Source organism: Mus caroli, unplaced genomic scaffold (genome assembly GCF_978045245.1).
Source record: "Mus caroli unplaced genomic scaffold, Mus_caroli_1 scaffold_10, whole genome shotgun sequence".
NCBI lineage: Eukaryota > Metazoa > Chordata > Mammalia > Rodentia > Muridae > Mus > Mus caroli.
Genome location: NW_028227265.1, coordinates 89,488,773 through 89,514,549, shown reverse-complemented (window position 1 = coordinate 89,514,549; position 25,777 = coordinate 89,488,773). Strand labels below are relative to the sequence as shown.

The following is a 25,777-nucleotide window of genomic DNA, read 5'->3' as shown; positions in this document are numbered from 1 at the left end:
ACTCACATCTATAACACAGTTCCCGTGTTAGAGTAGCCAGAGATGCCAACTCAATTATAGTTGGCAAAACACCCTGATACACAAGAAAAAAACTGAAGCTAAACCAACTCCTTCAGCCCATTTAGGATCACTATAATTATGGAGGAGGGGTAACTTTTTCTAATTCAAACAGGAAGCACTTCTTTCCTCCCTGTATAAGCCTGCCTAACCAAATAAAGAGCGGCAGTCACGAAGCTTGAAGGCTTTCCAGTCCAGCTTTTCGTAGGAAAAAAAAAAAAATTCACGGACATCCATCGTTTCCCCAAAAGGCAGATTTAAACTGTTCAAAACTATAAAACCAATGGAAGTCTTTTTCCCAGGACCATTTTATTCAAAGGTCAGAAACAGAAGAACTATGGGAAGGGCAAAAATCACAGAGCACAGTCCAAGGAAGTAGAGGCTATAGAACCAAAAGAAACAGTCTGCCCATCAGAAAACCCTTAAAGGCCTTCAGCACACTGCATGAAAGGAACCTTTAAGAGGAAACTCTTGAGACAGTACTACTGTGCAATTAATTATTTCAAAAACACAGTTAATAAGCATGGTACCTGCCAATTACAGACAGCTGACCCTAGCAGTTTAATTTTCTTCAATTTATACTTATTATTTAGTTATATTAATTTGTTGAATGTTCATCGTGTACCAGTAGCCCAGACGATTTATTATTTAGTTAATTCCCAATGGGTTAACTAGGCACAGATTCTCTGACTCCATCCATCTCTGCTATGAACCTTCTAAAGAGAAAGAAACACCTCATCCACACAGGGCACAGGCCAAAGAGAGGTTGTTAGATAATCCGTATACAAAGGTCAGTGGCTCAGAACACCCAGTTCCTCACACAGCAGCTCCTGACCACACCCTCCCTGCATGCACTGGGTTCTCTGCTCCAGGCTACTCCAGCAAGCCAACCTTCCCATCAATCGCATCAAAGGACAGAAAAGTGAGGTTATCAGATGCTCCATCAGCATCTGCAGTTCCCTGGGTCACATACTGATGCAATCTGAGAGCAAGGACTGAGGGCCCATGCCACACACCCTGCATACAGACTGAGCAAATATCTTCAGAGCCAAGGACAAGGACAGTGACTCAGGTCTAACAGAACATCTTCCCTGAGTTCTACTGAGAGACGTCCGTCTACAACACTCTCATTGTGTAACTCTATTCACAGTCAGAACAGCTTCCCTCTGCTGCTGCTGTGACCTTCCAGAGCACAGCCCTACGTGACCTGATGAACAGATTCTTCCATTCCAAGGACAGGCCTCCCGGACTGTCCTTTCTCTAAAGGACATAGTGAAAGATGGAAATGTATAGTCAAAGCCAAACCTTCACCCTCTTCCCTTCTCTAGTAATGGCTATAGCCCATATTTTCAACTTTGTCTCTTTAAACACAACCTTTTCTCTGAATAGGGCTGGATTCATCCAAATTAACTGAAGTGGGAGAGCTCAGATTGGGAAAATCCAGAGCCTGGTTGGAAGTAGACTCACAATCTAACAGGCTCAGACAGACCCACATTAGACAAGAAAAATCCATCCCTGTAATCTTGATACGGTTTCAGAACACCCAGGAGGACAAACGCTTACACCTGACTACATTCACAAAAAGGTGTGAAAGTCTTGCTGGACAATTCTAAGGCCTTCTTCCACATGGAAAATAGGGAACTGGGTGCACATATTTCAAAAGACCTGTTAACTACATACACAGTCTCAAATAATTCCTGTATAGTTATATCACATCTGTTAAAACAAAGGATTTGAGAATTTTTCATTTAAAATGAGAGAAACAACAAACAAAAACAAGAACAAACAAAACAAAACAAAAAAAAACAAAAAAGAAAAAAAGTCCCATTTTCTGTATTAAAAATCTTCTACCTGACTTAGGTGAAGACAAGGAAACTAGCTGGACAACTGCGAGCAGACTAGAAGGTTTACACACAAGCAGGATGCTAATTCCATCCATGCACTGCTTGCTACTGGAGCAGCTTTGACTGGCACTTAACTGCATCTTCAATTTCCACTCAGGGAGATAACGAACTAAGATGGCGACACAGAGCAACAGCTTCAGAAGAAATGAGAGTGTTGGGAGCTCCCGGGAAGGCAGAAGAAGGGAGCCCTGTTACTCCCGGGCAACACAAACATCAGTCCAGAAGCCATGATACATAGCCAGGCACTTGCGAGTTTTACATGGGGCCGTTAAGATTTATTTTGGTAGGATGTCCCTGGATGCGTAAGCTCAAAGGAACATGTGCTGCCGAACAAAAGGATTTATTTCAGCGCCACCTTAAAATAACCTCAACCAAAAATACCATTTTCTGCAAGCATAAATAAGAGAAAGAGATTTTAAAATGTTAAAAAGAAATTAAATTAAAACCTGATGCCTGGTGTGATATAATTCAAATACTAAGTGTTTGGAACAATCTGCTAAGGACAAATGGATTAAAAAGAATAAAGTGATTTAAGGAAAAAAAAAGTAAGTAGTTTTGAAAGAAAAAGACCTTGCACCTCCTATTTCCTGCCATGGTTCATTGGCTGATGGCTTTTTTATTGACAGGTGCTGCTTGTAAGAGATTCTCTCTACAGACCGCCATTTCTGAATCAGTACAGAAAGCTAAAGACTGTTTTGTGATAATGATGGATTTCTACATATAAAAAAAATTTCTAAATTTCTAAAAACCTTCTGAATTTGATGTATTTCTGACAAAAGTATTAATTAGATAATAATAGATGAAATAAACCCTTTTTACTTGCAAAGCTCTTTGGAAACTATGGGAAAATATTTTTCCAAAGCCAAATTGTGCCAAACGGAACTCGTGGTCCAGGGAGAAGCAGCAGCCTGGGCACAGAGAGAGGCAAGCCGTAGCTCCTCCCACCAACTCTGGCCAAGTCCAAGGCCTGGGGATGGAGGAGTAGAGAGAGCATCCATTCAGGGAAAAGCTAGGCTTCATAGCATCCGTCTACGCATCCTCATGCTGCACTCCTGGGTGCCGAAGCCCTGAAAGACAGACTGCACAGTCTACCACACTCTTCCTCCTCGCACAATAGAGCCCTAAGAGACCCACTGTTCCTCTTCTGTGAAGTGAGTGTAGATAGGAGGCCTCTCCCGAGTTCTGAAAGAACCCCTGCCTGCCACAGTGTGGTAGCAAGCTCTGCACATCCTCATAGCCAGGTCTACCCATTAACAGCTCCTTGCCCAACCACCCAGTGCAGCAACCACTCTCTGCCCTTTAAGTTGCTATGATACCTCTGATAATTTATACTTTATACTTACCATGGCTGCCTTAATGCAGGCTATATTTAAAGAGTGCTGCTTAGAATCTAAGCGCAAGGAAAGTACTAGTTATCTTGTGTTTGATCCCGCAGCACCATGAACTATGCTAGGCACACTTCCTATAGATATTCCATGGCTTATTGAATTCCAGGAGCAATAAAATGAAACTGCAGATCAACCACCCTCAACTGTAGGATTCCTAGGGATGGGCAACACAAGTTTTTCATCTTTGAACTAGCACGCATGCTAAAAATATTTGCCTAATGAATGAAAATTATTAATGCCTTGGTTAGAGACAAAGACTATGAGAGCTGGTGGGTAGAACTGGGTATGATTAAACAGGAAGGTACAATTAGTAAATTTAAGTTTTCAGACAAGATAAAGAGGAATAATCTATTAGGAATTCGTTATAAGTGGAGGAAACAAAGTACAGGAGTAAGGAATGAAAAGAGAATTCTTGGCCTATTACTAAAATGAGACAACCCTGAAGGAAAACAAGGCTACTGAAGGGTCTTGAAGCATGGACACAAAATCACATGAAATCATATTCTCCATTCATTCATTCATTCAACAATCTGTGGGTCCTCTCCCTTAAACCAGTGTCTTAGATAAGGGAGATACGTAAATAGGTGAGATAATGTCACTGTCTACATTCCACATGGGGATGTATGCTTGAGACATAGACAGCACTTCAGATGGACAAACAAATCAAATGTGCGAGCATGCATGTGTTTATGCTAGAGGATCCAAGACCTGAGAGAGGAAATTAAAACAGACACATTGGTAGGGATGGTAGTCTGTAGAGAGACTCTCTTACAAACATCACCTGTCAATAAAAAAAAGCCCATAGCCAATGAACCATGGCAGGAAATAGGTGGGACATTGGCAGGAAGAGAGAGAATTCTGGGAAAAAGTAAGAGAATGAGGGAAAAAAACTCAGCAGAGATATAATGAGGGGAGACTTGAGCGAGACACTGAGACGCTGAGGAGGCACAAAGGAAGAAGCAAGTTGAGACTGAAAGAGAGGTAACCAGCCATGTGGAAGACAGAATAGTTTGAATGGGTTAAATAAGTTAGGAGTTAGTCAGAGAATGAGCCAAAGCTTGTGGTCAAAGCATTTAATAATAAATAATTAGTCTCAGAGTCATCCTGTCTTTCTGGGAGCAGGGGTTGGAAAGAAAAAATGAAATTTAGTATTATTATTTTTTAGACAGTGGTCTGCTCAGGAAAGGCTTGTCTAATCAAATGACAAACTATTTCAAAATTGACCCAACTAAGTGAGTCAGGCACATGGAAATGTGGAGAAAGACACCCCAGAGGAGGGGAGGAAACACAAAGGCAGGAAGAGCTCGAAACGCTCAGGCTGTGAAGCTGTCAGGTCAGGGTCGGGAGGACTGGATCAGGTGGTACAGGCTGCAGAAACGAGTCTTCTAGACCATGACACAGATTCAGTGTCCACACTGAGTGTGGTGGGAAGTCACTGGAAGCTTACAGGGGAAAGCCAACGAATGGGGCTGAAGAAAGAAATCTTCTAGAAATAAAAAGGTTTTCCACAGAGAGATTTCAAACACACTGTATAAATTGATTACTATATGCCTGCTTAACTCCAAATGACAGTGTAAATTCCGTGAAACTAGGCCTGTCAGCCTTGTTAACCATCAGAGATCTGGGCCTTTACAGAGGGTCTACCATACAGGAAGCACACAAGTTCACAAATGAATAGACAGGCTTTTCAAGCTACCTACTTAGCTTGAGGCAGGATCCCTTAGTAAGCCATCACTGCTCAAACTGGCTGAATTGTACCTTAAACATTCTAAGTGGCTTCTGCTTAGTGAGCTACATGCCCGGAGGAATATAACTTTCTTTCATAGCTTGGCAATAAATTTATTTCTCCGGGAATCAGTGATAAGCAGTGTTTTAATAAGCAAAGAAAAGGGAAAAAGTAAATATACAATTTTTATAAAGTTGTCATGGCCTGCCACAAAGCCTTAAGTGGGAGCTATTTTTAAACAATTTTAAATGGGGCTGTGGGAGGAAGGGTTGGGTCCATGTCCTGGGAAGTGCTCTTACTCCCAAAGGCTTCAACTAGCTGTCCACCAGGGTAAAGGGCACTAGAAAAAATAGTTTTGACTGTTCCTGGCCTATGAGACATGGTACAAAATGAGCTGTTTGCAGGCCCTCTGAGTGCAGACCAAGAACACAGAGCTGAGCCATCATTACACAGAGTCACGGAATTTGGGGTATCTGGTCAAGCCGGTCAGTTTCACATATACTTTCACAGCGTATCCTGTTCAGAGTGGAAAGGTAAACACTAAGAGTAGCTTCAAGATGAGAAAAACCTGTATAAATCTGACCTGTTAAATGGAGCATCGAAGACCCGGCTGCACCTGCAGAGATGGGCAGATCTGATGAAAACTTCACCTCCTGTGAGTCCACCAGAAAAGGCTACGCTTCACCCGGGAGTAAAGTAACTACAGCAAAGGCGGCCGGCTGGAGTTCCGGGTCTTCATCACCCAGCCATGCAAATGTTTCCAGGTGCCTAGCAAGTGCCCACGTGGAATCCTTTTGCGGTAGGAAAGGTACTTTCCCTCTGGACAGAGTTACAACCCCTTTCTCTCCTCCAACCTCCTACAAAAAAGACCCTCCCTCAACCATCTGGGCTTTGCCTCCCAGGGCTCTCGACAGTGACTCCCTGAGCAAAACTGGGATACTTTCCTAAAATTCATGAGCTTGCAGAGATTAATGTTTTTATTACAGAAAAACTACACTGCGAAAGCATGAGTGTGAACTAGAGTTGGGTTACACAAAGTCATTCTTTGGAGATTGCCTCCAGGGGAGAAAAGACCTAAAGCCACTGTGAATCGTGGAAGTGAGGAAGTAGGTCAAATGAAATGCTTGGATTGGGAAAATTGGTTTTTTATTCTCATATTGCATGGAAGTTTTCTCAGCACACAAACCTGGCGTCACCTTCTTTTGCAATGAGAGTAAAAAAAAAAATTATTTAAACAAAAAGAGTGCTAAGACATACCATGAGCCTCATAATTAAGTGTTGTAAAAACATTCTCGGTCTCACCTGCAAAAGTCAAAGGCCGGGAAGCCAAGGTTGCAGGAGTCCTCGGGAACTCTTAGAGATCATATAGCTAGCTGTAGTCCGGATTGTGGACTGACAGATGGACACAAAGATTAAAGGAACAGCCAGGCATGGTGGCGCACGCCTTTAATCCCAGCACTCGGGAGGCAGAGGCAGGTGAATTTCTGAGTTCCAGGCCAGCCTGGTCTACAAAAGTGAGTTCCAGGATAGCCAGGGCTATACAGAGAAACCCTGTCTCGAAAAACCAAAAAAAAAAAAAAAAAAAAAAAAAAAGATTAAAGGGACAGAATAAAGTCAGCCCAAACATCCGTGCTGAATTGAATCTCAGCACGTATGCCAAGACAAGTAGACAGGTCAAGTGGAGTCTTTTCAAGAAACAGCCCTGGAGCAACTGGTATTCCACAAGCTGAAGGACCATAGCCCTCTATTCAACACACACTGAGGGGATCAAAAACCTACACTCGTTGAGTTTCTGTGAGCTTAGGTTAGGTTAGGTTTGTAAAGAATGAGGCCCCAAGGAAGGCACTAAGAAAACAGATGACCCTGGACTCCCACCAACTAAAAACTTTACCAAGAAAGACAAGAGACATCCCATGGAATGATCACAAGGCATACGTGTGCTCATGAACACAGCCTATGAAGAACACTTGTAGCTCAAAAATGAAAGGCAGACAACCTGGCAGAAAACAAGCAAATGGCTTTAAAACATACGTATCTAAATAAGACATAATCAACATGCACAAGAAAAGTAGTCGAGGGAGCTTGTCTGTCTGTCGGTGGGGGGAACCACCCCCTTCACAGAGTAAGTTTTATCCTGAAGATAGAGAGTGCAGGTGAGGAGCTGGTACACTGGAGTGACCATCGCTCATCTTTGCTGGACATATAAAATGATGCAATATCGCTGGAAAATGTAGGAATCAAGAAAGTTCTGATTATACACCCAAGAGAACTAGAAAACATGGGTTCCCCAAAACACCTATTTACTACCCATAAATATTTAGGGATAACCCAAGTACCCATCAACTAGTAAATGGGTAAACCACCTTGAATATATCCACAACAGACTATCAACCAGCAATGGCTAGGAGATGGAGATCAGGATGCAGGTTTGAGCTCCAGTGTGCGGCAGGGTGTGTTTGTAACCCCAGTACTGAGAAGGTGGCAGCAGAGGGTCCCCAGAGGCTCTGCACCAGTATGAGCTACAGAAACCCTGTCTCAAAACAAACAAGAGTATTATTTAGTAACATATGCCAAAAATTATATGAACCTTAAAACATCACACTAACTGAAAGAAGTTGTTAGGCACAATGAATCACATAATGGCATTTATATAAAATACCCAGAAAAAGGCAAATTTCTAAGACAGAAAAGCAAGTTAGTGGGTGTCTACAATACAGAAAGATACAAAGGGGAAATAACTGCTGAAGGGATACAGGGGTTCACTTTAGAACATCTGTGGGTTTAAAACTGTTTTAAAATTGTATTTCTGTACAAAGGCCATTTTACCTGGAAGACTTGCTATTGTCATGTATGGAGAAGAACCCGGACTCCCAGCCATGTCTTCTCAGAGTTCTCCATTTTTTCTCATTTTCTCCCACAACATGCACACACATGCCAACACATTCACAGTCTTCACCCAGCTACATAAAAAGATACTGGCAGCTAGATGCATTCTATACTATATGAATGAGTAAAAACACAACTCAGGAATGAAGAATTCTTTACTTCTATGACAGACTGTGTGCCCTTAATATCAAAGGCTGACTCGGGACAGCAAGACATCACCCAAGTATAGCTAAACCTATTAGAAGGGAGGATTTCAGAAAGCATGGATGCCTCTGTGAGTGTGTGTGTGAGTGTGAGTGTATGTGTGTCTGACTGTGAGCATGTAAGAGTGTGTGTGTCTATGTTAATGTGTTTGTGTCTGTGTAAGTATGTGAGCATGTGTATTTGACCATGTGTGTGTCTGTGTCTGTGTGTGTGTGTTTGAGTGTGTGTGTATGTCTATGTATGAGCATGTGTGTCTGTGTGTGAGTGTGTGTATGTATGTATATATGTGAGTGTGTGTGTGTGCTTGTGTGTGTGAGAGAGGGAGAGAACATGTATGAACGTGTGTGTCTGTGTATGTGTCTGTGTGAATGTGTGTGTGTCTATAAGTATGTGAGCACGTGTGTTTGAGCATGTGTGTATATCTATGTATGAGTGTGTCTGTGAGTATGTGTATGTATGTATATATTGAGTGTGTGCATGTGTGTGTGTGTGTGTGTGTGTGTATGTGTAGGTCAGATGAGGACATCAGATAGCCTGCCCTGCTCCTCTATCACTCTCTGCCTTATTCTCCTGTGACGGGTCTATCACTGAACCGGGAACTTGAGCTTGAAGATCCTACTGATGGCCAGCATGTCCCTGCTGCATCATGATGCCCTGCTTGCAGCCAGCCCGTTTTTCACATGGGAGCTTGGAATGGAATTCGGGTCCTCACGCTTGAGGGAACAACCACGCACCCAATGAGCCATCCATCCCTCTAGCTCTAAGTACAGATGACTCTGAGGAATGCCTAACACAACTTCTGTGAGGACTTAGCTTCCTGAAAACTAAAGAAAATCAACTGCTTTAAAATGGATAGGTTCATCCCCACAAATGTCCCCACCTTGCCTCTGAAGTGTGAGAGCCCACACGGAGTATCTCCTCTGAAGCCGTCAAAAACATCAGGCAATACTGGACAGACAATGCTGCAGCCGGTTCTTTTGGGAAAAATCAAACTGCAATATGAAGAAACAGTTGAAATGGGACCAAAGAATAGAAGGTAGCAACACAGACTTCTGCACAATGATTTAAATACACAGATGTTTATTGTGGTTAGTGGTAAAACGGGTATAAGCTAAATATCAAATATATATTAAATGTTTATCCTAAGGCTGATGAAGTACCTGAGAATTTAACTGCTTACCACATAGCAAGCAACCTCCCAGAATCCCTATAGACACAAGGCGTCTGGGTGAGAAACAGGAGATGCTATTGGTCACTGCACACACGGCTCCCCTGCCTGCCCCCTCACAGTGTCCAGGGGACAATACAGAGCAGTGTGCTCAGGATTTATAAAAACATCAAATCATGTAAGCAGGCTTCCAATAAACCTGAAGAGTCCTTGCCTCCAAAGAAAACACTAGATTTATTACTGTGGGGGGAAAAATGAAGTCATTCCATGCTACTTAGATTGAAATGACTGAGGGGAGTGGGGAGGAGAGAAAAATGTAAGCTGTTCATTATACAATATCCTTCAGATACTGCAGAACCAAAGTATGAAAATATAAATGACCCACAAGACCCATCTCCCTAAATAACTTGTGGTTAAACCACAGACTATAATTATAGTCTGCAAGATTATTAAAAGTCATTTTTTTCAGAAGAAAATTCAATAAAAAAAGAACACGCAAAGAGAGAGAACATGGTGAACCCAATTTTGTTTTAAATTTCATTTCTATTTATACACAAAGAAAAAGGCTGGTCTCTGTAGGTACTATAGAGAAAGGTACTGCAGAGAAGTGGCCTTTTCTGGTGTTGAGCTTATGCATCATTTTGGTTTTGTTCTGCTTTTCCAACTAAACATTACCTTGATTCTCAGAAACACATGACAGCAACACCATGACTGCCTTCCCACACTGCAGACAAACAAGCCACGAACACATGGGTCAATAAACTTCAACCTCTGTGTTTCAAAGACACTTAACAAAGGCTCAAGGATGCAGCTCGGGTTGGGAGACTGCCACTGCACTGCCCTGACTTGGCTTGCATTGCCTGGTAATGCGAGAACCCTGAGTTGTTTCCCCACTGAGCAGCATCGCTCGCACCAGACATGGCGGCACACGCCCATCATCTCAGGATGGATGAAGGTAAGATCAGATGTTTAAGGTCATCCTGGACTTGGCTACAGAGCAAGATCAAAAGACAGAGCCTGCCTGAGAAATACGATATTATCTCAAAGCCAAAAATGAAAACCAAAAACTCTATCAAAACAGTGAAAGGGAAGCCTCCAGAGTGGCAGAGAAAACACTGACAACTCAGATATCTGGCTAGAAAATTACATCCAGAAGGACTCTCACAATTCAACAACTAAAATATTAAAGGAGAGGGTGCATAGGAGAGTGGACATGACCACAGCAGGGCATGTGTCCACGGAAGCTCAATAGTGATCTCTACTAGTACATACTATGAACATGCAGTCGTAACTTTAAAAAATAATTTCTTTAAAAGATCCGGAAAAAAATTAAAATTCAAGTTCAAAATAAGCAAAGGATTTAAATAAAGTTACCCAAAGAAAATACCCAAATGGTTAATAAGGACATGAGAAGACACTTAAGGCCTTCTGTCATTAGGGGATCCAAATGGAAAACAGAGAGAGAGACTATTTCACACCAACCAGGATGGGGTCACCACTTAAATGTGAAATACCACAGACAGGCTCATGTGTGGAACACTGTCTCCTGCTAACAGCACTATGTGAACAGCTGGTGGATTAGAAGGGGATCTCTGGGGACATGAGTCTGAAGATTATACCTGTTTAGTCTCTTCTTTACAGTCTCCTGTCCACCATGAGGACCCTCCTCTATCACCCTTGTCTATTCTCACCATGTTCAACCCAACTGAACTAGGCCAAGCAATCATGGACCAAACCCTCCTAACTGTGGGCACAGCAACTCATCCTCCCATACTGTTGCATTAACCAATGCAGGAGACTAAGAAAAAAATAGTTAGCAAGAGTCGGTGAAGAAACAATCAATCAATCCAAACCTGCCACAGTAGCCGGTGAAGAAACAATCAATCAATCCAAACCTGCCACAGTAGCCGCTGCCTGAGACATGGTATAGCGTCTTTGGGCAATTTAGGAAAGTCCTTAACACACTAAGAAAACTCTCTCATAATTTGGCAGTTCTACTCTTAAAAACAAGACATTGTTAAGAAAACTGAAACATGGGTCCACATTCAAAATCCATACATTTAAGTTCACAGTAGAATTTGTTAGCAACAGTCAGAGTAACCCTGTTGTGTTTTATAAAACGTTAAGAGACCAGAGTTATGTTTGGTGGGGGTGTGGTAGGGTGTGGGGGAAGGGAGTGCCTCTGCAGACCCACACTGAGCCATCTCTTCCCCCATGAGGTACCAGCAGAATAAAATAGAATAGAGTTTATTCATGACATGGGGAGGGGAGCTGAGAGAAGGGGGCGAGGGGGGAGGGAGGGAAGGATGGAGGGAGGGAGAGAAGAGGGGTAGAGGCCGGCCATAGCATGGAGAGAGGGCAAGGGAGCAGAAGTAAGATGAGAGAGCAAGTGCTAGAGAGCAAGAGAGAGAGGAGGGGGGAGGGAGCAGCCCCTTTTATAGTGAGTCAGGCGCACCTGCCAGTTGCCAAGTAACTGTGGGGCGGAGCCTATCTATATGCCAACAAACACTCTAGTAGAGTAACACTACAACCTGGGCAAATCTAGAAATCAAGTTTAAAAGGCCATAAAGAGCCACAGATTTTATGGTTCAATTCATATGAGATTTTCAGGAAGATAATATAGTACAGATAAAGGATATATTATTGGTCAGTAGAGGTAGGAGAAAGAGAACTGGGCTGTCACCACTAATGAGTATTGGATTTCTATGGGGGCAATAAAAATGTTCAGATGTGGGCAGGGTGCACAAACATGCATGCACTCCCTGTTACTTTTATCATCTGCAGATTATTTGCTAAATGAAAGAGAAAGGCCCCGTGCCAGTGGTATAACGATAATGACTGGCGGAGAGAAAGAAAAATCTCAAGTCTTAATGTCAAAGAGAGAGCACACAGATGAGATTACTATTCCCAAATGGAAAAGACAGTCAAATCGGTCAGTTTGACATTCATTCTAGGCAAGATTCTAAAATTAGTGACTTAATGGAACTTTGTTTCAGCCTAAAAAAGGAAACCATCAATCATCAGGGACATCAGGATTCACTCAAGTCATTTCCAAAGGCTGTACTTCCCTTCCTTCTCGGATGAACTATTTGGAGGAGTGATGGGGGATGGGCTAAGTGAGAGACCTGGTGAAGTTACCAAGGTCAAGGCTCTCAGAATGGGGGCAAATGGCATCAGCTGCTAAGAATGCACACACCCTAGTTTATCATGATGAGGAAGAAGGTAACAGAACCAGACCTAATATACAGTGCATGGTACCAAACCGAGAGGATGAGATGGGTATAAGGATCCAAAGCAGGATTAAGCAGCAGTATGAATCCAGTTACGACTTTATAAACCAAAGCTCACTAATGATTTCTCTGGGCATAATGAACATGTTCATAAACTGGATAATGACAATACTTGCACAACGCTCAACACACACTAAAACCACTAGATTGCATATTTGATATGAGTGGCTTTATGTTATTTACATTTTATCATATTAAATGTAAATGAAATCACTATGATGAATATGAATATACGTGTATAAATATATAATCACTATATATACATATATGTATATATATGTGTGTCTATGTATACACACACGTGTGTATATATATATATACATATATATATATATAATTTAAGAGGACTCACAATACAATCAAGCTATAGGTACAATGTGTATGAAACCTGGATTCCTAATGCCTAGTCTAAAATATGAAGTACTAAATAAAGAATACTATTCATTCTTGCAATTATTATTTATTTAGTGCATGCTTGCTTGGCAGCAAGCACTGTTGAGGTGCCATGAATGCAGGAGTGATTACATCCACCTTCTTCTGAGCCTCTCAGTTAAGACAGGAAGCTTAGCATTCAACAACTACCACTCAAATGAATGCAGTAATCACAGCGAGGACCATAAAAGAACAACAAAATGGCTCCATTAAAAACAGGCAGGTCTAATTCAGACGAAGGACATGGGTGACAGACAGCCTCTCTGAGATCACATGTAATTGGGAACTGGGACTTTGAGAAAGAAACCCAGCCTGGCGAAGAAAATAAATTAGAGTGTGTGGTTCCCCCACTCTTCCTGAGATGGGATGACTGCACAAATCCTGGGACACAAGAGAACCTGGCATACTTGATAAGCCTATCAAGGCCATGGCCCTGGTCAGGAAATGGTCACTAAATAAAGCCGGGTAAATGGGACAGGCCAGTCGAACAAAGCCCCAGAATCCCCTGGGGATTCTTGTTTTGTACCTAGGTTCAGAGAAAATTCGCTCAAAAAAACACTGGTAGAGTTAAGTAGGATGGTTGACTTCAACTAATTGGATTTAAAAAACAAAACAAAAAGAAAAAACAATCTAGGACATTAAGAAGGCACAGCTCAGGGTGTGTCCATGAGGAGGTTTCCACATAGTTTTAACCAAAGAGGAAAACCTCACACTGAATATGGGACCCCAAGGGCTGGGGTCCCAGACTGATAGCAAGGGGAAGAATGTAAGGAGCCGTCCTCACATTCGCCATTATAAGATGGCACTGACACCTGTGTTCTAAGTAGTAAACAAACCATCTGCACATGCGCTGGGGTAGTTTCCCACCCCATGTGCTCTGCCTTTCCCGTGATGACAACTCTGGCTGATGGGCTGCAGCCAATCAGGGAGTGACACGTCCGAGGCGGAGGACAGTCCTCCATAAAAGGGAGGGGGCTCCACCATCTCTCGCTCTCTCTCTGTCTCCTTTCTCCACTGGCTCCTGATGGGGTAAGCAATAAAGTTTGTACTGCAGAGGATTCCGGTTGCCCTGAGCGTGTTCTTACCAGGGGGACACACAAAAGCGGCGGGCAACAAATGGTGCCGAAACCCGGGATCTACTACATCACGGGGAAGGAGAGGTTAATAAAGTGTTCCCGGAAAACAGACTGTTGAGAAGGATCCGGTGTGGGTTCAGAACTCTTCAGCTGGGGAACTGTGGTAATGAAGTGTTCCCACAAAACAGACTGTTGAGAAGGATCCGGCGTGGGTTCAGAACTCTTCAGCTGGGGAACGGATGTGCGTTCGTTACAGCTTTACAAGGTATGTCTGGTCTTGAACTTTCTCTAGTGTTAAAAGCCCTTTTATTTCTTTTCACATGTCAACAAGTGGTTAAGGCAGGGTGGAGAATTCTGGACGAAATTCAAGACAGTCTATCAGAAGTAAAGTGGGGAGAGATTAGAAGGAAAGAGGAGAGAAAACAAAGGAAAAAAGAAAAGTTAATGTCAGGGAAAAATACCTGGGGAGAGATTGGAAGGAAAGAGGAGAAAAGAGATGAGTTTAAGGAGCCAGTTCTTAATAGCTGTGAATCAGATGAAGAAATTAGCCCTTCTGAGGAAACAGACTTGGAGGAGGAAGCAGCTTGTTATGAGAGAGAAATGCGAGCTTATAGGTCAAGAAAAAAGCCAAAAGCGACTGGCAAAGGCCAGCTTGCTGCTCGGCCTCAGGGCAGTCGGCTTCAAGGTCATAGTGCATCTCCGCCCTATGCGGAGCCTCCGCCCTGCGTAGCGCGTCAGCCCTGTGCAAAGAGGCAGTGCGCGGACTCCTTCATTTCAAGAGAGGCACAAAGGAAGATACAACAGGCATTTCCGGTCTTTGAAGGAGCCGAGGGTGGGCGTGTTCACGCTCCGGTAGACTATACACAGATTAAAGAGCTTGCCGAATCGGTCCGTAAATATGGAGCCAATGCTAATTTTACCTTGGTGCAGTTAGACAGGCTTGCTGGCATGGCACTAACTCCTGCCGACTGGCAAATGATTGCAAAAGCCGCTCTCCCCAGTATGGGCAAATATATGGAATGGAGAGCACTATGGCAAGAGGCTGCACAAACTCAGGCCCGAGCAAATGCTGCCGCTTTGACTCCAGAGCAGAGAGATTGGACCTTTGACCTGTTAACGGGTCAGGGAGCTTATACCGCTGATCAAACAAATTATCACTGGGGAGCTTATGCCCAAATTTCCTCCGCGGCTATTAAGGCCTGGAAGGCACTCTCCCGAACAGGTGAAGCCACTGGACAATTAACCAAGATCATCCAGGGACCCCAGGAGTCCTTCTCAGACTTTGTGGCCAGAATGACAGAGGCAGCAGAGCGTATTTTTGGAGATTCAGAGCAAGCCGCACCTCTGATAGAACAGCTCATTTATGAGCAAGCCACACAGGAGTGTCGAACGGCCATAGCACCAAGAAAGAATAAAGGCTTACAGGATTGGCTCAGGGTTTGTCGAGAGCTCGGGGGACCTCTCACCAATGCAGGCTTAGCGGCTGCCATCCTCCAATCCCAAAAACGCTTCATAGGCAGAAATGATTGGAGGACATGTTTTAACTGTGGGAGGCCTGGGCATTTTAAGAAAGATTGTAGAGCTCCAGACAAAAAAAGGGGGACCCTCACTCTTTGCTCTAAGTGTGGCAAGGGCTATCATAGAGCCGACCAGTGTCGCTCTGTGAGGGATATAAAGGGCAGATTCCTTCCCCCACCTGATAATCAATCAGCTGATGTGTCAAAAAAACGGGCTATCGGGCCCTCGGTCCCAGGGCCCTCAAAGATATGGGAACCGGTTTGTCAGGACCCAGGAAGCAGTCAGAGAGGCGACCCAGGAAGACCCACAAGGGTGGACCTGCGCGCCACCTCCGATTTCCTACTAATGCCTCAAATGAGTATTCAGCCGGTGCCGGTGGAGCCTATACCATCTTTGCCCCCTGGAACCATGGGCCTTATTCTCGGCCGGGGTTCACTCACCTTGCAGGGCTTAGTAGTCCACCCTGGAGTTATGGATTGTCAACATTCCCCTGAAATACAGGTCCTGTGTTCAAGCCCTAAGGGCGTTTTTTCTATTAGTAAAGGAGATAGGATAGCTCAGCTGCTACTCCTCCCTGATAATACCAGGGAGAAATCTGCAGGACCTGAGACAAAGAAAATGGGCTCCTCTGAAAATGATTCTGCCTATTTGGCTGTATCTTTGAATGATAGACCTAAGCCCCGCCTTAAGATCAGCGGAAAAGAGTTTGAAGGCATCCTTGATACCGGAGCAGATAAAAGTATAATCTCTACACATTGGTGGCCCAAAGCATGGCCCACCACAGAGTCATCTCATTCATTACAGGGCCTAGGATATCAATCATGTCCCACTATAAGCTCTGTTGCCTTGACATGGGAATCTTCCGAGGGGCAGCGAGGAAAATTCATACCTTATGTGCTCCCACTCCCGGTTAACCTCTGGGGGAGGGATATTATGCAGTATTTGGGCCTTGTTTTGTCCAATGAGAATGCCCCGTCGGGAGGGTGTTCGGTTAAAGTAAGAAATATCATGGCAAAGATGGGTTATAAAGAGGGAAAAGGGTTAGGAAATGAACAATTAAAACTGGGCCATATTGAACCATCTACCTCACCTTGGAATACTCCAATTTTTGTAATTAAGAAAAAGTCAGGAAAGTGGAGACTGCTCCATGACCTCAGAGCCATTAATGAGCAAATGAACTTATTTGGCCCCGTACAGAGAGGTCTCCCTGTACTTTCCGCCTTACCACGTGGCTGGAATTTAATTATTATAGATATTAAAGATTGTTTCTTTTCTATACCTTTGTGTCCAAGGGATAGGCCCAGATTTGCCTTTACCATCCCCTCTATTAATCACATGGAACCTGATAAGAGGTATCAATGGAAGGTCTTACCACAGGGAATGTCCAATAGTCCTACAATGTGCCAACTTTATGTGCAAGAAGCTCTTTTGCCAGTGAGGGAACAATTCCCCTCTTTAATTTTGCTTCTTTACATGGATGACATCCTTCTATGCCATAAAAACCTTACCATACTACAAAAGGCATATCCTTTTCTACTTAAGACTTTAAGTCAGTGGGGTTTACAGATAGCCACAGAAAAGGTCCAAATTTCTGATACAGGACAATTTTTGGGCTCTGTGGTGTCCCCAAATAAAATTGTGCCCCAAAAGGTAGAGATAAGAAGAGATCACCTCCATACCTTAAATGATTTTCAGAAGCTGTTAGGGGATATTAACTGGCTCAGACCTTTTTTGAAGATTCCTTCCGCTGAGTTAAGGCCTTTGTTTGATATTTTAGAAGGAGATTCTCATATCTCCTCCCCTAGGGCTCTTACTCTAGCTGCTAGCCAGGCCTTACAAAAGGTGGAAGATGCCTTACAGAATGCACAATTACAACGTATTGAGGATTCGCAGCCTTTTAGTTTATGTGTCTTTAAGACAGCACAATTGCCAACCGCAGTTTTGTGGCAGAATGGGCCATTGTTGTGGATCCATCCAAATGTATCTCCAGCTAAAATAATAAATTGGTATCGTGATGCAATTGCACAGCTCGCCCTTAAAGGCCTAAAAGCAGCGATCACCCATTTTGGACGAAATCCCTATCTTTTAATTGTACCTTATACCGCTGCACAGGTTCAGACCTTGGCAGCCACATCTAATGATTGGGCAGTTTTAGTTACCTCCTTTTCAGGACAAATAGATAACCATTATCCAAAACATCCAATTTTACAGTTCGCCCAAAATCAATCTGTTGTGTTTCCACAAATAACAGTAAGAAACCCACTTAAAAATGGGGTTGTGGTATATACTGATGGATCAAAAACTGGCATAGGTGCCTATGTGGCTAATGGTGAAGTAGTATCCAAACAATATAATGAAAATTCACCTCAAGTGGTAGAATGTTTAGTGGTTTTAGAAGTTTTAAAAACCTTTTTAGAACCCCTCAATTTTTTAGAAGTGGCTGGAGTGATTAAGCCTTCCAGTAAAGTTGCCAATATTTTTCAGCAGATACAATTAGTTTTGTTATCTAGAAGATTTCCTGTTTATATTACTCATGTTAGAGCCCATTCAGGCCTACCTGGCCCCATGGCTCTGGGGAATGATCTGGCAGATAAAGCCACTAAAGTGGTGGCTGCTGCCCTAACATCCCCGATAGAGGCTGCAAAAAATTTTCATAACAATTTTCATGTGACGGCTGAAACATTACGCCGCCGTTTCTCCTTGACGAGAAAAGAAGCCCGTGACATTGTTACTCAATGTCAAAGCTGCTATGAGTTCTTGCCAGTTCCTCAGGTGGGAATTAACCCACGCGGTATTCGACCTCTACAGGTCTGGCAAATGGATGTTACACATGTTTCTTCCTTTGGAAAACTTCAATATCTCCATGTGTCCATTGACACATGCTCTGGCATCATGTTTGCCTCTCCTTTAACCGGAGAAAAGGCCTCACATGTGATTCAACATTGCCTTGAGGCATGGAGTGCTTGGGGAAAACCCAAACTCCTTAAGACTGATAATGGACCAGCTTATACATCTCAAAAATTCCAACAGTTCTGCCGTCAGATGGATGTGACCCACCTGACTGGACTTCCATCTAATAAAACAGAAAGAGGAGGCTCTACCCCGAGTACCAAGAGTGTCTGTGTCTACAGCACTTTTACACTCAATTTTTTAAATCTTGATTCTCATGGCCATACCACGGCTGAACGACATTGTTCAGAGCCAGATAGGCCCAAAGAGATGGTTAAATGGAAAGATGTTTTAAATAACAAATGGAAAGGCCCGGATCCTATTTTGATAAGATCCAGGGGAGCTGTTTGTGTTTTTCCACAGAATGAAGACAACCCATACCAGAAAGACTCACCCGAAAAATCCAGACTGACCAAGGGAATACTGATGTCCCTCGTCTTGGTGATGTCCAGTGCGACAACAACAAAGGGAAAGCAGCGTTGGGAGATACAGAATTGGACGGCTAAATTTGAACAGACCCTTTGAAAATTAAGACTTGCCCCATGCACTTGGACCTGTCCCTGACCTAAGGACTATCTTTTCAACATTTTCCTTCTTTAAAGAATGGGTGGGGGTGGAATTATTTGGAGCTGTTCTTTGCTGTGGATTAGTGTTGCTTCTTTGATTGGTCTGTAAGCTTAAGGCCCAAATTAGGAGAGACATGGTGGTTATTTCCCAGGCGCTTGCAGCACTAGAACATGGTGCTTCCCCTGATATATGGTTATCTATGCTTAAGCAATAGGTCGCTGGCCACTCAGCTCTTGCACCCCACGAGGCTAGTCTCATTGCACGGGATAGAGTGAGTGTGCTTCAGCAGCCCGAGAGAGTTGCACGGCTAAGCACTGCAGTAGAAGGGCTCTGTGGCATTTATGAGCCTATTCTAGGGAGACATGTCATCTTTCAAGAAGGTTGAGTGTCCAAGTGTCCTTCCCCCAGGAAAAACGACACGGGACCAGACCAGGACCCCTCCGGGTGATGAGCCTGGGAGGAGGTTTTGTGTACGGCTCCTTTACCTGCACACTGGGGATTTGACCTCTATCTCCACTCTCATTATTATGGGTGGCCTATTGCTCTTAAATAAAAGAAAAGGGGGAGATGTAAGGAGCCGTCCTCACATTCGCCATTATAAGATGGCACTGACACCTGTGTTCTAAGTAGTAAACAAACCATCTGCACATGCGCTGGGGTAGTTTCCCACCCCATGTGCTCTGCCTTTCCCGTGATGACAACTCTGGCTGATGGGCTGCAGCCAATCAGGGAGTGACACGTCCGAGGCGGAGGACAGTCCTCCATAAAAGGGAGGGGGCTCCACCATCTCTCGCTCTCTCTCTGTCTCCTTTCTCCACTGGCTCCTGATGGGGTAAGCAATAAAGTTTGTACTGCAGAGGATTCCGGTTGCCCTGAGCGTGTTCTTACCAGGGGGACACACAAAAGCGGCGGGCAACAGAAGAAAAGGGGTAACCACTAAGCAATAACATTTCCCTTTCTCTGCCTTCTGGGGAGCCGCAAAGACCAACCCTTTCCACCATCATGGCTGCCCCTCCATGGACTGTAAGCTCTGAGAATGTGAGCCAATAAACCCTTCCCGCCTTAAGTTGCTTTTGCCAGGTATTTGGTTGCTGCTATAAGAGAATTAACGCAAGTAAAGTGTGACCATATGTCATAACAGAATTACCCAGGAAAGAAGAAAACAGAAAATGAGGAGACTCTACAGTAAGTAAGGGCTCAGGCTAGGGAGTGGGAGTTACACTTAAAGTAAACATTTGAAGGTCTGTATTAGAGATGACCACATATTCCATTAATAACTCAAATTTACAAATGTGGAGGAAATGCCTTTCAGAAGATTATTCTCAGCCAGACCCCAAACAAACAAATGAAATTCTACCAACACTTCAAGCTGTTTCAAGGAACTCAGAAGCCTTTTGATGTAAGTAATACTTGAGCTCAAATACTTGCTAAGTTTCGAATGGGGCTAAATTTTCTCACGGGTGAGTTTTCTGGGTTACCACCCAGAAAGGAAGATCAACAGCAGAGCAGAAACCCTGATTTCCACTGTGAAGGGAAAACCCTGAACGGCCTCACTTCCATCCAAGACATCTCATCCTTGGAGTATTCTCTCCTTGCATGGGATCACTGGTTGAAACACATTCTATTTAGCATATGTTCTGTGAAAAGCTTCAGTAAAGTGTACATGCAGGCACTCACAGAGGGAAAAAATATCTATGGGGCCCTAATTATTCATATGTATGTATCTTCTTAAACTGCACTCCAGAACACAGGCTGTGACAGCTATTACAATAACTTATACTGTCAATGTAAAAGCAACGGTATCTCATACATGTATACATTTATTTTCCTCCAAACAAACCCATTTGTATCCTGATAAATAGTGCATCAAACAAAAGGTGGATCTGTTAAGCAAACTTTGCATATACAAACCTAAGACATAAAACTATGAAATCAAGAAAGAAAAGGAAACTTCCCACTCAGCTCCCCTGAGAATAAAACTGAGCATGAAGTGTACGTATGAATATGACCACCAACTGCACAGTTGACAATGTATGTTCTGCAGGTAGCTGTACGCTTTGCACACAGCCAATAATGTTTGAAAAACCGTGCGTATAGTGTATGCACTCCTAGATGCTGGAGCTTGACACTGGATGTCCCCTTAAACTGCCTCTGCCCCTCCACCTAATTTTTGAGACAGGGTCTCTCTCACTGAACCTGGAGCTTGCTGTCTTGACTAGACTGGCTGCCCAGTGAGCATTGGCAATCCTCCTGTTTCCACCCACCCCTCAGTGCTGGGGATTCAGGGGTGTGCCATCATGCCCAACTTTCAATGTGGTCGCTGGGAATCCAAACTCCCATCTTCATACTTGTGCAACAAACACTTTATCCCCGGAGCCATCTTCCAAGCCCAGCGTATTCAACCTTTTGATGTAGCTAGATGACATTATCATCGACAGTGTGGGCAGTCTGGTACCCTGTGGTTGAGTTGTGTTTGTTTGATCTCATAGACTGTTTTAAGTTTACTGTTTTGTGTTAGGCTGCATTCAGATACCCTTAGTCACACATGCCCATGGCTCTGGGCTGGACCTTCCTGAATGGTGAAAATCCTTTTAAGACTTAAAAACATAGGATAAAAGGAAGTTATTTTGCCTCAACGGATTTTATTTTCAGCCCAATCTTGCGGTTTTCAGATTCTTTGAGGTTGCAACTATTTATTCTAATGGATATTTGCAGAATTATGTGACAGCTGTCTCAAGTGCTCTTGAGCATCAACTCCTTGAGTGGTAACAGTCAACTATGCTAAGAAGACTTTTCTCATTTTCCCATGGAAACACACACATGACACAGTGGGTAGAGAGATATACAGGGCCATGTAATGACTATCCCTCTATCGATTCCTCTCTTTACATCCACTGTACCTTGTTCATGTCTGTCTCAGTTGTATAATCCCATGTCACAACTGGTACCCCCATCCAGACTATGAGTTCCTGCATGTGTGGTACTTCAAGCATTTCACAAACTGCACAGAACATAACCCGTAAATGCTTGTGGAATGAAACAGATAAACAAATCTCATCCACCTAATATGTGTAACCTCAGCGTTTTGTTGTTACAGTTTATTATTCTAATGCTAACGGCCATGTAATTCAAAGACACTTCAGGGACTTCTCCATCCCAACCACCCATTTTTTTCCCATTTCCAGACACACAAATGTCTACACGGCCTAGAGGGTGTTGATGAAAACCAATTAAAAAAAAATACTTCCTGTTATTCAGGTTTAAATATATGGCTCTGCCAAGCAGTGATGGCACACACCTTTAATGCCAGCACTTGGGAGGCAGAGGCAGGCGGATTTCTGAGTTCGAGGCTAGCCTGGTCTACAGAGTGAGTTCCAGGACAGCCAGGGCTATACAGAGAAACCCTGCCTCAAAACAAAGCAAAACAAAAAAATATATAGATATGGCTTTGTCTGAGGTGAAACAGAGTAAAGTCCAGAAAGTGATATCGCTCTCCCAAGTTCACACTGAATACGACAATGCCATCCAGTGCCACAATAAATACCCTGTCATCTTCACTGCCGACATCCACATAAGACACCACCTGTACAAAGGGCCCCTTCATCATGAAAGAGGAACGCCCTTGGCAAGAGACAAAGAGAATCATGGGTTAAACTCATCACTCTTGAATAAATTATTTAGTACCACTTAAGACCTGAGAGCCCTGAGCCACCTATCTTGTGGTTTATGGCACTGTCTCCTAAGTTTACAACTTCCTGATTGTAAAGCAACAATTAAATTCCATGGTGCAACATCAATACAATTGAAACTCACACCTGGAACTGACATTCTCCAGCAGGCTAGAAGACTAATTCTTCCATGAACACAATATTAATGAGGCTTTTACTAAGAGGTATGGGCAACCATCTCAGAATGTAGGGATAAATTCTTGCTGGATAAGGAGCAAAGTAATTAAATATACGTTCCCATGAAATGATAATAGTCCTGGGATCACATGAGTTCTGTGCACTCGGATATAATTTTGGTCTAAGTCTGTCTGGGACCTAGATTTTAAATATAAGATGATTCTGAAAGGACTGTGTGGTGGTAACTAAGAGAGAAACAACGGGATTTTAAAAAAGGTCTTCCTTTCCAGAGGTTTTTAAAATCAGACAAGAATCTCTATCATTATTTTAATTCTAAATTATATTGCAACAAAGAGTGGCAAGGTTTGGTACTATGCCTAAGATTTCCAGTCTTAATTAACTGTATAATCTGGAAATAATCATTTCTGTTGAGCAGCAAACGCCGGTGTGTTTTAACACACACTCACGGGTGAAATCTATACGCAGCATCTTCTTCCCAAAGGGCCAAACAAACGGGAAATAGAAGAATACGCCATCATTCAGTCATGGCAAATGTGTATCCTAGGCTCAGCTGCAGGTCCCTAGCAGCTCCAAAATGGGAAAGGATGCTTCGGGTGAGTCCAATCCTTAGCTTCAACAAGCTTCCAAGTTCATTCAAACCATCTGTCTATAACGCACTTTCTTTGCACCTGCTATTCAAGAGCTTGCTTCCTTTTCAACTGCTCAGAGCTACCAGCACCTTCTTTAAATGAAAATATTTAAAGCCCAGAACGGGGCAAGAAAAACCGTTTATCAGCACCCGGTTACTCAACAGACAAATGGGGTCCATTTCCTCCTGCCCACCCCTGCGGCCACTGCGCACCACCTCACCCCCAAGGACAAGAGATTGGCCCCAGCTAGGCCTGTGAGCTAGCAAGAGAAAGACCGGCCTCGCAGTGCTCTGGGAGATGCTAGGGCGCCGCCAGCTCCTCCCTCGTTCGCGGTCCAGCTCCCGGCCGGGCAGCCCCGTGCGCTCAGCATCCCTCCTCCTTCTCTGCCTCCTCCGCCCGAGCCACCAACCTTGGGCGTGCGGATGTGCTCCATGGCGGGCCCGCGTCTGCAGGGTCCCCGGCGGGCGCGGCCTCACGCACCTGCGCGCGCGTGCGGCGCAATGGGAAGGGCGGGGAGGGGGCTTCGGCGGCCGCGGGCGTGGGCGGGTCCCGGGCTTGGCTCCTCCTCCAGGTGCGCCGGTGGTGCTGGGCGCCTGCGCAGGCCTAGGATAGCGGCTCTGCGCCTGCTCGCACCTGCGGGTCTCACCCTTGGACTTTGCTCTCCTTCCCGCTCCCTCTCTGGAGGAGGCTCTCACTGCCCAAGTCACTAGGTATTTTTCCAGATGGGCATCTTCAAGCTGGCTGCGGTGGCGCTTGCCTGTAATCCCAGCCACTCAGGAGGCTGAGGCAGGAGGATCATTTGGGTCCAGCAGCTTGGAACAGTAAAAGTGATATAAAGATACCCCCATACTTAAAAAAGAAAAATCCAAACCCAAAGAGAGTCAGGCAGCATAAAACGGTAATACTGTGGCACCACTGTTTCCTAAGGCACAAAGAGGGCCTTGTGTTGGGTGTGGTTTCGTGGAGAGATGCGAATGAATCTGTGCAGCTTTACACCCTCATTGGCTGCCTTCCAGAGCATCCGAAGATAGGTGGAACTTCAGAATGTGGTAGGGGGGAAAAATGACTGCACCCTGATGCAGTATGCATAGTCTACTGAGTTCTGGCTGTATTCTGGCACGGGCTCAGTCAGCGGTCTTTGGGATGAAAGTGAGACTAATACCAATGTTGTTTGTGCCCTAGTACTAAGTTTGCTGTCAAGTCAGACATCTCACATAACCATGTGACTTCACTGTTGGAATCTTGATAGAGATGTGAAAACCCCAGATCCTGTGTTAGGTACATATCGGCTGTCTTTACCTAGCTGTAACTAAACGACAGCTAGAGACACAAAGTATCTACTATGAGGTCCCTTTAAGGCACCAAGGGAACCCAGAGACTAAAAACACCCTCTGCCATACTGAAGTTTCATAGAACAGTTCTTGGAGTAGTATTTGTTTCGTTGTTTTCCTGGCCCCTGTTTATGACATTTTTGTAAATTCTTTGACCTTACACATTGTTTTTGTTTTTATTTTTTTTAATCTCCTGTTCAATACCGGCATATTGCAACCTTCAAAATATGTTTTCATTAATGTCGAATTCATTTTAAAATTGTCACATCCCCTTCGCACGTTTTGGACCATATTCATACTCCTACCACCCGAGAGGGTAGATTGGAACAAGCTATAAAACATCACTTGTAAATGACAAGAATAAGTCAAAGTGTAATTTTCTCTTTTGTTAAGAACATCGGGGTAGTCAAAGAAAGTCCCACTTTAGTCAGTAGTACTTTCTGGTCTCGATTCAAACCAGCTCCAGTGTCCTTATTTACAGACTGAAAACATCATTTTCTGTCTATATGACCTCATCTCCAAATTAGATTTTATGATATAATGAGCTTACATCTGTTTGGAGGGAATATTCTGAATCAGACAGAAGTACTGGAATAATGTGTTTTCAGTATTCTGTCTTCTGGTAGGCTGATAAATAGTGTACTGGATCAGCAACTTTTACACACAAATATTATAGTACAGATTTGAAAACATCTATACATAGGTGAAGAGATATGTCTGAACAATTCAAGATTAGTCTAAATTGTTGATGATTCAAAAATCATGGTACTTAATTAAAAACTCGTA

The 25,777-nt window shown here is 43.7% G+C and overlaps 1 protein-coding gene across 2 annotated transcripts in view; it reads right to left on the bottom strand.

The window, feature by feature from the left end:
- Mtmr7 (myotubularin related protein 7) overlaps positions 1-24,173 on the bottom strand; it is an 86,896-nt gene extending 62,723 nt beyond the window's left edge. The window contains exons 1-2 of one of the 2 annotated variants that reach the window (XM_085844006.1): positions 24,070-24,107; positions 9,046-9,157 (exon numbers count right to left, since the gene is read on the bottom strand). Coding sequence is in view for 1 of the 2 variants with exons in the window: in XM_021169676.2 (XP_021025335.1) it covers positions 24,070-24,093 (24 nt within the window). In the remaining variant the exon portion in view is untranslated. Of the gene's footprint in view, positions 1-9,045; positions 9,158-24,069 lie in introns of both variants that reach the window. The other variant, XM_021169676.2, reaches the window with a different exon arrangement.
- Between the last annotated feature and the right edge of the window lie 1,604 nt (positions 24,174-25,777).